The sequence below is a fragment of the Chrysemys picta genome, chromosome 13, assembly GCF_011386835.1.
Source record: "Chrysemys picta bellii isolate R12L10 chromosome 13, ASM1138683v2, whole genome shotgun sequence".
Classification (NCBI taxonomy): domain Eukaryota; kingdom Metazoa; phylum Chordata; order Testudines; family Emydidae; genus Chrysemys; species Chrysemys picta.
In genome coordinates, this window is record NC_088803.1 from 14749757 (window position 1) to 14761639 (window position 11883).

The following is an 11883-nucleotide window of genomic DNA, read 5'->3' on the forward strand; positions in this document are numbered from 1 at the left end:
TTAAAATATAAAACTTGTTTTAAAAGCAAGCATTTTTAATGATTACTTTGCCCTGAGGACTTGGGATGCATTCGCGGCCAGTACAGCTACTGGAAAAGTCTGTTAATGTGTCTGGGGATGGAGCGGAAATCCTCCAGGGACATCTCCATGAAGCTCTCCTGGAGGTAGTCCAAAAGCCTTGCCACAAGGTTTCTGGGCAGTGCAGCCTTATTCCGTCCTCCATGGTAGGACACTTGACCACGCCATGCCTGCAGCAAGTAATCTGGTATCATTGCCTGACAAAGCCTGGCAGTGTATGGTCCCGGTGTTTGCTGGCATTCAAGCAACATCCGTTCTTTATCTTGCTGTGTGATCCTCAGGAGAGTGATATCACTCATGGTAACCTGGTTGAAATATGGGAACTTAATTAAGGGGACAGAGGTGGCCGTTCCTACTGGGCTGTTTGCCTGTGGCTGAAAAGAAATCCTTCCCTGCAGTTAGCCAAGCACTGGGGGGGGGGGTAATTGGCCCTGAGCTTTTCGCGTTTGGCTAGCAGGGATCTTCCCTGATACCAGCCACGCGTTGGGGGGAGGGGTACAGCGATCATCCCAGAGAATTCATGGCCGGAGGGGGGAGCGAGGGGGTTAGTTTGGTTTCTGCAGGGATCTTCCCTGATACCTGCCACGTGGTGGGGGGAGGGATAAAGCGATCATCCCAGAAAATTGGATGGGGGGGGGTTAGTTTGTTTTCTGCTGCTGAAGGTTAACAGGAAAACCGCAGCAGTCAACGGGCTTTGCTTGGTATGTGGGAAAGGAGGGCGCAGAAGCCGAAAGACAATGGCTTACCATGGCTGCATGAAAGCTGAATTCTATTGCCTGGACCTGCGTCTGTGATCTCTAACACCAAAGCCACAGGCACTCAATATTAAGCTGGAAATTGCGACCTTGTATTGAAATCACATGTGCTATGTAATGTGAATAGTGTTTTTCACCAAGAAAGGGTATAAGCATTGTTCTGTAAAATGTATCATTTTAAAAACTTCTCTCCTTTTTCTCAACCCTCCCTCCAGCAGCTGCAAATTTATCAAGCCTCCCTCCTCCGTCATGAAGGCCATCTCAGATAAGGCGGCGTAGAAAGAGGACAAGAGACGACATGTTCACTGAAATAATGGAATGCACCCGAAATCAAAGAGCTCATTTGAATGAGTGGAAGGACACTGTAACTAAATTTAGGAAAGATGCCAGTGAACGCGAGGTCCTGAGGGACGCTCGAGATGAGAGGTGGCAGGCTGCAACACTGGGGCTGCTGCGTGAGCAAACGGACATTCTCCGGTGTCTGGTGGAGCTTCAGGAACGGCAGCAGGATGACAGAGTGCCACTACAGCCCCTGTATAACCTCCCTCCCCCCCTCACCATGTTTCATATCCTCCTCACCCAGACGTGTAAGAACGCGGGGGGGGTAGGCTATGTGCACCTTCCTACTCCACCCCAGTGGACAGCCCAACCAAAAGGCTGTCATTACATTGAATTTGTTCAGTGGCCTTTTACTTCCCTCCTATCCTCCTCCCAAACCTCACCCAGATTACCTTGTTGGTTCTCTCCCTATGTTTATAATCAGTTAATAAAGAATACATGATTTTTAAATGATATTGACTTTATTTCCTTTGAAAGAAAGCTGGGGGAACGGGGAGGGTGGGTTCCTTACAGAGAATGAATGAGTCAATAAAGGGGGCGGGTTTTCAAGGAGAAACAAACAGAAATTTCACACTGTAGTCTGGCCAGTCATGAAACTGGTTTTCAAAGCCTCTCTGATGCACAGCGCTTCCTGGTGTGCTCTTCTAATCACCCTGGTGTCTGGCTGTGCATACTCAGCAGCCAGGCGATTTGCCTCAGCCTCCCACCCCGCCATAAAGGTCTCCCCCTTACTTTCACATAGACTGTGGAGCACACAGCAAGCAGAAATAACAATGGGGAGATTTCTTTGGCTGAGGTCAGAGCGAGTCAATAGCGATCTCCAGCGACCTTTTAAACGGCCAAATGCACATTCTACAACCATTCTGCACTTGCTCAGCCTGTAGTTAAACAGCTCCTGACTCCTGTCCAGGCTGCCTGTGTATGGCTTCATGAGCCATGGCATTAAGGGGTAGGCTGGGTCCCCAAGAATAACTATTGGTATTTCAACATCCCCAACGGTTATTTTCTGGTCCGGGAAGTAAGTCCCTTGCTGCAGCCCTTTAAACAGAGTAGTGTTCCTGAAGACGCGAGCATCATGAACCCTTCCCAGCCAGCCCGCGTTGATGTTGGTGAAACGTCCCTTGTGATCCACATTGCTTGCAGCACCATTGACAAAGCCCTGGCTGGGATGATTTAGATGAGGTTGGTCCTGCTTTGAGCAGGGGGTTGGACTAGATGACCTTCTGAGGTCTCTTCCAAGCCTAATATTCTATGATTCTATGACCCACCACAATATTTGATTGGCAACAATTGTCCATTTTGATGGATTCACAGTCTCCATGGAAAGAACATGAAGTGACTGGCACTGGGAGATAGAACTACCCTCTCCCACTTCTGAGGTGTTCCCTTCAGATCAGGGCTGGTCCTTGGTCTCTGCTGAGGCTGCTCACATGGGTTCCAATTTGGATGGTTGGTATGTTTGTTGAGTGCGCTCATGACATGTCCAAGGAGTTGAGGCACAACACCAATCTTGTATTTCTAGTTCTTCCTTTTTATTCCCCGTACCTCTTGCATTAAAAAAACAAACAAACATATATCTAAAGCCTTGTCTCATCACACAGTTTTGTCAACAAAAGTCAGGTATCATTGATAAAACAGTGGAGGTGTACACACTACAATTATCCTTTGGCTGACTGCTTTGCTGACAAAATAAAGCCACCTCAACAAGAGGTGTAGAGCTTTTGGCGGTAAAAGTTATATTGACAAAGTGTCATTATAGACACCGTGCTTAGATATGTTACTGTTAATGGCCTCCAGGATGTGTCCCACAATGCCCATCTTGAGCGCTCCGGTCAGCAGTTTGAACTCCACTTCCCTGCACCCAGATAAACAAACATCCGCCTCTCCCCCTTTAAAGGCCAGGGAATTTTTGAATTTCCAATTCCTGTTTTTTCAGTTTGGAGAGCTCACATCGCATCTTCCCAGCTGACCATGGTGGCTCTGCACAGCAAACGCTCTCTGGCTTGGAGCTCACCTGACTTGCTGGATCTGCTGGAACTGTGGGACGAGGAGGCTGTCCAGTCCCAGCTCCACTTCAGCCGTAGGAACTTCAGTATCTACAGCCATATTTTTCATGGCTTGTTGTAGAAGGGTTACGAAAAGGACATGCAGCAGTATTGAGCTGAGATAGGAATATCATAAGGCAAGGGAGGCACACCGTCGTTCTGGTGCTGCGCCAAAAGCTGCTGCTTCTACAAGGAGCTGGACAGTATCCTCAGCAACAATGTCACCTCCACTGCCAAGAGCCTTCTGGATACTTTGGTGGGACTGGTGGCGACAGAGAGGGGACTCGACCCCGAGGACAAAGCTGTGGATGAGGAGGTCGAGTTGGAGGATGGTGCAGAGCACATGGCAGTGTCGTCTAGTGGTGAGGTGAGTCAGGAGCTCTTTTCCACTGTGGAGAGGTTTAGCTAGTACAAGAAGTCTGTCTCTGGTGCGCATGATGCAGGCAAGGAGTAAGTGATCTTTTTAATTGATGCTGCTTGGTTATATGAGGTAGAGCTGTCCTTTGCTCTTTATATTGTAGAAGTGGGTGAAGGGACAGAAATGTATAAAACTAGTTTTGTTTGCATGTGTTCCATATTCCCTTGTGAAGCTAAGCAGTGCAGCAGGACAGTGTGTTAATGCACACCAAGATTTTAGATGAATCCTCTGGAGAGATCTCTAGGAAACTTTTCTGGAGGTACTCGCCAATCCTCTGCTGAAGGTTCCTTGGGAGAGCTGCTCTGTTCCTTCCCCCACTGCAGGAAACTTTCCTGTGCAAATCAGCAATCACTTGTGCAGGGACCAAAACAGCACACAGGCGAGGAACATAGGGACCGGGTCTGAAGCTGCACATGTGGACCCTTACTGAATGAGTGAAGCAACCTAGTGACAGAGGATGTGGAAAAAGCTAATGTACTCAATGCTTTTTTTGCCTCTGTCTTCAGCTCCCAGACTGCTGCACTGGGCAGCACAGCATGGGGAGGAGGTGACCAGCCCTCTGTGGAGAAAGAAGTGGTTCATGACTATTTAGAAAAGCTGGACCAGCACAAGTCCATGCAGCCGGATGCACAAGTCCATGTGGATCCGAGGGTGCTAAAGGAGTTGGCAGATGTGATTGCAGTGCCATTGGCCAGTATCTTTGAAAATTCATGGCAATCGGGGGAGGTCCAAAATGACTGGAAAAAGGCTAATGTAGTGCCCATCTTTAAAAAAGTGAAGAAGGAGGATCCTGCTTGACTATGCCACTGTGATGGGTTGGATCACAGAAACCCCCTTGGGAACTGCCACCTGATGTGCCAAGACTACTTCTACCCCTGCTTTCCCTGCCAGCTCGGGAACCCAGCACCCTGTCTTGCTGAGCCAGACACTCCCATCTGCTCCAACAAAGACCCAGGGTCTGAATTACTTGCCCCAAAGCTTCTGGTTTACCTGAAAGCAGCTAACAGAAGTGTGCTTGTCTCTAACGCTCAGATGCCCAACTCCCAGTGGGGTCTAAACCCAAATAAATCTGTTTTAACCTGTATAAAGCTTATGCAGGGTAAACTAATAAATTGTTCACCCTTTATAACACTGATAGAGAGATATGCACAGCTGTTTGCCTCCCCAGGTATTAATACATACTCTGAGTTAATTAATAAGTAAAAAGTGATTTTATTAAATACAGAAAGCAGGATTTAAATGGTTCCAAGTAGTAACAGACAGAACAAAGTAAGTCACCAAACAAAATAAAATAAAATGCACAAATCTACAATAATGAAACTGAATACAGATAGGCTCACCAGTTCCAAAATGCTCCCTATTACAGACTAATCTCCTTTTAGCCTGGGTCCAGCAATTACTCACATCCTTTGCAGTCTCTGTCCTTCGTCCCAGTTTCTTTCAGTATCCTGGGGTGGGGGTGGGGGTGGAGGATGGAGAGGTTCTCTCTCTTTAGCCAGCTGAAGACAAAATGGAGGAGTCTCCCAGGTCTTTCTCTTCTGGATAGACACCCCTCCCTCCCCGTGTGTAGAATCCAGACACAAAATGGAGATTCAAAATCACATGGGCAAGTCACATGTCCATACATGACTCAGGCCTTGCAGGTAGCAGCCATTACCCACATGCTTCCTTGAATGTCCTCAGGTATACTTCTTATGTGGATTGGAGTCTTCCAAGCTCTTTTGTCTGTTAAGTGCTTCCTGATTTAGCACTTAACTTGCACATTCCTTTCCCAAGAAGTGTCCACATTTCTAACTAAGGCTTCTTAGAAATCAAGCGAGTATACAGCCAATGTTCATAACTTTGAACACACAAATGGTACCTGCATACAACTAGGATGAACATAACCAGTAGATCATAACCTTTACCTAGATATGTTACTTGGCATATATAGCAAAACCCTATTCCATTTACATCATACATACATTCATAAGCGCCCCCCCCCCCCCCCATAAAGCCTTATGGGGTACACTGTCATAGTATACATGCTGTTGGAATGTTGATATTATTGTTAACTGTGATCACACTATTGTCATTACTGCTATTCCTCACGCAGACTCCAGGAACACTCTTGACGGTAGCGTGCCACAGGAACAGGAACATATACAAAGTAAGGAAAGGAAACGAGCCACTCTGGAAATGGAGGTGCTCTGGTGGCACCAAAACAAATAATGGAGCGATATCTCACAGTAGTGGTGGGGGAGGATCTCACTGTGGCATGCATCGTCCAAGCACACAAGCTCAAGACCGATACAGTATACTTGGACTGGTTTCGAGCAGTAGACACAGTAATTAGTTACATAGAAAGTAGTATAAAGACATATGGAGATTGGACAAACAGGGTGGAGTTTACTGACTTGCAGGATAAGTGGAGTGCACCTATTCGCATTTGAAACATCCAACTAAAGTATACAGAAATATACATGGGGACTTGGTCTATAACCCCGAGAACTAGGAAATGTATCTACCATGTGCAGGTCTGTACAGATGCCTGTCCAACAACAACAACAGCCCCAACACCACCTCCTCCCATCCCTCCACACACTGACACTATCCCAAGGAGTGAGTGTCCCATCATACAACCATGGCCTACCTCAGGAATCTTCCTACACCCTACTGCAGAATATATGATAGAAAATGTAGGATGGATCTATGTGCCACTAAAACTTGATTTTGCCAGTATGACCATACCACATCAGTGCCCTGAACACTATAAAGATTGGTTTAATGCAGAAGTGTAAAAGCAATTACAATTTTTGAATGGTTCTCAAATTACCCCACAATATGATAGAGATAGAAGGGATTTGTTAGGAACAGCGTGGGGAGGCTCCAGCCTTGGCATGTCCCTATGGAACTCGGCAGATATTGAGAATCTTAATTTAAAAATAAATACCGTGGTGAATGGAATAGGCAAGGCAGTTAAAACAGGAGGAGGTATTAGCCGTCTATTACTGGACCAGCATGCGATCACTATTGATAATATGCATGTAATCGCTCAAGGGTTTAGCCACCTGAATGCTACCATTTTGTCCCTCATCAACAGCATACAAAACAATGACATTTCATTGGCAGTTGCTTCCATGTCCTTTGGCAATAGGGTAATTATGATAGTACAGCAAAGTTTGCTGCAGTTGCAATTACAGAATTGGCCATGGATACTAGACTACACAGCCATCTTAAACCAGATACAACAACAGGGCATAAACCATATGGTGCCTATCTTTTTATAATTGCTAAATTGGATAGGATTCCGAGACTGGACCAAGAGGACGGTAAAAGCATGTACCTCATGATGGCGGTCCCAGATGGGTGCAAGAGCCAGTCAAGGTATATTACACAAATAGTGTGGGAACGCTTTTAAATATGTACAGCATTACCCCACTGTTCACCTGGTAACTGAAACTGGCTTGGAAATTAATCAAGTCTGTTGCACAAAACATAATGGATGGTGGCTGTGTGAGTGGTATGCCACAATTGACATTAATGACATGAGAAAAGTCTGGGCGTGACTGGTGCAAAAGGAATTGGTTTATGAGGTAGTACGCATTCACGACATGGCCTGTGCTATAGGTTATCATATTTTTTCCATAAATGACAACATCTGCCCCACAAGTGAGGCTGGGTTCTGTGTGCCTGTTACCAACACCATTCAAATAGGGGCCCATGCCTTCTGGCCAACAAGCAAGGGTAATGCTCTCACTGAAATGATCATTCCACATGAACGCTTACAGGATTTATTAATTGACTTGTTTCCCCCAGTGAAACTCTTGCAGCTAGATATACATGAATTGGTGACAAGAACTAAAGAATCCCTAATACCAATAACCCAATTGATCCAACAGCAAATAAATGAAATAGAGAATGTGCAAAGAGAGGTGGAAACACCGTGGTGGGCGATTCCAGAGGATGTGACTTTACATCCAGTGGTCCGCACCATAAGCGTAATTCTAATGGGAATCCAGGCACTAACAGTTGTTGTTCTACTAGGAATGTGCTATTATATGGCCCGTCAAACTAGGAAAGCTAAGCTACAACGTTGAGTGAATAAGGGGATGGAAATGGTGATCAACACTGCTGTGGTGCACCCAAATAATCATTTTAGGGAGTGAGGAGTTGAGGCATGTGTGTGTCAAAATGCATATTCATCCCTTAATAACCCTCACTGTGATACAACATATATGCATCCCTTCCATAACCAACAAACAGTCAGATGTATAGCTTACATATGTGCCCTTACTTATATCACATATATATCATATATATATTACCTTACTTATATCCATATATTCAGATATTTAGATATTTGGGATATTTATTTTATCCTTATGAAGCCCTCAGTGAAATAAAAAGACAGGCCATCTCATACCGTTCACAGACCCCGCACCCCTACTTAAGGTCCTGGGACTAACATTCCCAGGCCCATCATAAGGGACTAAAAAAATAATTGGAAAATAAAATCTGTCTATCAATCATACGTGGGAATGTACAGACTAAAAAGACAGATGGGGCATGAGTGAATGAATGGTAAAATAAGATAACCACATAACAGTCTTTAGTCCGCTGGGTTATCTTTAGTCCATACATTATGCTTTTCCGGGATGATGGGTAAACATCCTCCCCATAAAAAGACAAAAAGTAGGGGAATGTAGTAAGAGGAGGCCCTGAGATATAAACCTTGGTATCAGAGGCCCGGTATGAGGCCTAATGCCTGAACTAAAGTAGTGGTCAAGACTTTGCTAACATAAAGCAAAGTTAAGCTGTGAGCCAGAGGCAGGTCCTGTTTACAGAAGCTTGCAAGGAAAGGGCTGATGTTGCATAAACATATACCTACAATGTATTGGTTACTAGAGATATAAACATATGGTACCAGAACACTCTGATACTTGCACATTCCACACTGATAACAAGGAAAAGGCTGACCCACCCTAAAGACAGGGTCCAAAGGGTAATATGATGGATAGAGTTGTTTTGTTCGAACCAACATGTACAAGATGAGAGGCGGCACCTTATTGCATAGAGGGGTTGGACCTTGCTACGTAGAAGGGTTGCACCTCAATACGTCAGGAGTGATGTGTAACTTGTTTGTACCTGTGTATAAGAATTCATCCCTGGGGCGGTGTCTTTGTCTGGCCTAGGGGGCAGTGGAAAGTCCCGCCACTGACTGAGCTGGTCCATTGCCAGGGAGCACATATGTACTAGTTAGCAGAACCTTGGATATCTAATCCGGGGAGCTAGAGACTGTGTTTCTCTTCGACAATAAACCTGGCCCAGGTGCCTTCGTACTTCATCGGAGTCTGTGGTTATTGGGGGTTCTCTCGAGGTCTGCTGTGCCAACGACTTGCAGAGCCAGGGTAGCACATAGAGGGAACACACGCAGGCAGCCGACTGATATCAACATTGAACAGAGCAGAACACCACACTGGTGGCTGTCTGATGACACTCAGAAGTCACCTACTACAGGATAGGCCCAACAAGGAAAATAACAGAACACCACTGGCCATCACTTACAGCCCCAAGCTAAAACCTCTCCAGCACATCATCAACGATCTACAACCTATCCTGGAAAATGATCCCTCACTCTTACAGGCCTTGGGAGGCAGGCCAATCCTCGCTTACAGACAGCCGCCCAACCTGAAGCAAATACTCACCAGCAACTACACACCACGCCACTGAAACACTAACCCAGGAACCAATCCTGTAACAAAACCCGTTGCCTTCTCTGTCCCTATATCTACTCTAGCGACACCATCATAGGACCCAACCACACCAGCCACATCATCAGGGGCTCATTCACCTGCATATCTACTAATGTGATATATGTCATCATGTGCCAGCAATGCCCCTCTGCCATGTACATTGGCCAAATCGGACAGTCTCTACATAAAAGGATAAAAGGACACAAATCAGACATCAGGAATGGTAACCTACAAATGTCAGTAGGAGAACACTTCAATCTTCCTGGACACTCAACAACAGATTTAAAAGTAGCCATTCTTCAACAAAATAACTTCAAAAACAGACTTCAAGGAGAAACTGCTGAGCTACAATCCTTTTGCAAACTTAACACCATCAATTTGGGCTTGAATAGGGACTGGGAGTGGCTGGCTCACTACAAAAGCAATTTTCCCTCTCTTGGTATTGACACCTCCTCATCAATTATTGGGAGTGGACAACATCCACCCTGACTAAATTGGCCTTCAACATTGGTTCTCTACTTGTAAGGTAACACCCCTTTTCTTCATGTGCCAATATACATTTTTGCCTGTATCTGTAATTTTCACTCCGTGCACCTGAAGAAGTGGGTTTTTTACCCACAAAAGCTTATGCTCAAATAAATCTGTTAGTCTTTAAGGTGCCACCGGACTCCTCACTGTTTTTGTGAAATATAAATAAAGACAATAATTAACCCTGCAGGCTTTAAGTGGCATGAATTTAGCTCTAGACAATTGACCCATGACCAAAATTCCTTCCATGTTTTAAACACAACTAATACAAGTGATGATCATCTCCTGAGTATTAAGTATTATTAACCAGGACTGGCACCATATTCAGATATAAAATAGAATGAGCTAATTTATTCTCTCAGTTATAGCAGTGTAAACTCCGGAGTTACTCCATAGATATTCCACAGATCCTCTATTGATATTATACATTCATGATATAGTTAGTCCATAGAAAGTACGGAGTAAATCCATACACTCTATAGAGTGACTGCATTTAACCACAGGCTCCCTCCACAGCTACTGTAGACTTACTCATGCAAGTCACTATATAGATGCTACAGATTTACTAATTACTCAACAGACTGTACAGGGATTTCAATATGTACTACAGACATATTCCATAGATACTACAGATTTACTATAAAGTTATTTAACAGATTCAAGTTGCTCAATAGATACTACAGCATAACTACAGAGTTTCTCCAGTGTATCTAAAAGCAAAATGGAGCCCCGCACATAGAAAAGTATATCACAGTTTGAAACTTCTTTATTCTGGCTTCCATTTACTTCCCACCCCAATAGCTGTATCTGATCATCAGTCTCTTCATGGAGCAGATGATCTCCTTGTTCCTGAGTGTGTAGATCATGGGGTTCAGTAGTGGGAAGACCACGGTGTGGAACACGGACACCACCTTGTCCTGGGGGAAGCTGCGGAAGGGGCGGGCATAGATGTAGAGGGCTGGGACGAACATGATGATGACCACGATGATGTGGGTGACACAGGTGGAGGCCGCTTTGTTCTTCTTGCAGAGGGACTGAATCCTGAGCTTGACCAGCAGAACGGTGTAGGAGATGAGGAGGAGGACAAAGCACACCAAGGTGACCAAGCCGCTGTTGGAGAACATCAGCATCTCCATCACGTAGGTGTCGGTGCAGGCCAGCTTGATCACCTGGGGCACATCACAGAAGAAGTTATCCAGCTCATTGGGGCCGCAGAAGGGCAACCTGATGGTCAGAGCCACCTGGACTATGGAGTGCATGAAGCCCCCCACCCAGGCAGCCCCCACCAGGGCACAGCAGACCCCCCTGCTCACAATGCTGGCATAGTGCAGAGGTTTACAGATGGCCACATAACGATCATAGGCCATAATCATCAGCAGGAAGATCTCAGCTGCCCCCAAGAAGTGGATGAAGAAGATCTGGGCCATGCAGCCCCTGTAGGATATGGCCTTGTGGCGGGAGAAGAAGTCAACCAGCATCTTTGGGGGGGTAACAGAGCAGTAGCAAATGTCCAGGAAGGCCAGGTTGGCCAGCAGGAAGTACATGGGGGAGCCCAGGTGGGGGTCACTCCGGATGGTGAGGATGATGAGGACATTGCCTGGGAGGATGACTATGTAGAAGAGCAGGAAGAGGAAGAAGAGGAAGAGCTGGAGCTTGTGGGCCTGGGGTAGCCCCAGCAGCATGAATTCCGTCACCCGTGTGAGATTCCCATGCTCCATCCCATCAGTGTGGATCGCTGTAGCACACACAGGATGGAGAGAGAGGAGGAGATTATAGCGGTCACTGTGAATGAGCATGCAATAGCACAGTGCGCTGAGCCGAAACATTTGGGCCAGGCATGGAGGAGCCTCATTATGGGCAAGGAACATTAGAATATAAGAACCTAAGAACAGCCGTACTGGGTCAGACCAAAGATCCATCTAGCCCAGTATCCTGTCTCCCTACAGTGGCCAATGCCAGGTGCCCCAGAGGGAGTGAACCTAACA

The 11883-nt window shown here is 45.9% G+C and overlaps 1 protein-coding gene across 1 annotated transcript; it reads right to left on the reverse strand.

The window, feature by feature from the left end:
- Window positions 1-10680: 10680 nt before the first annotated feature.
- On the reverse strand, window positions 10681-11625 carry LOC112060469 (olfactory receptor 4N2-like). The gene has a single exon (XM_024110917.2). It carries the CDS (start codon window positions 11614-11616, stop codon window positions 10681-10683), a length of 936 nt encoding a protein of 311 aa, XP_023966685.1. The 5' UTR covers window positions 11617-11625.
- Window positions 11626-11883: the final 258 nt, after the last annotated feature.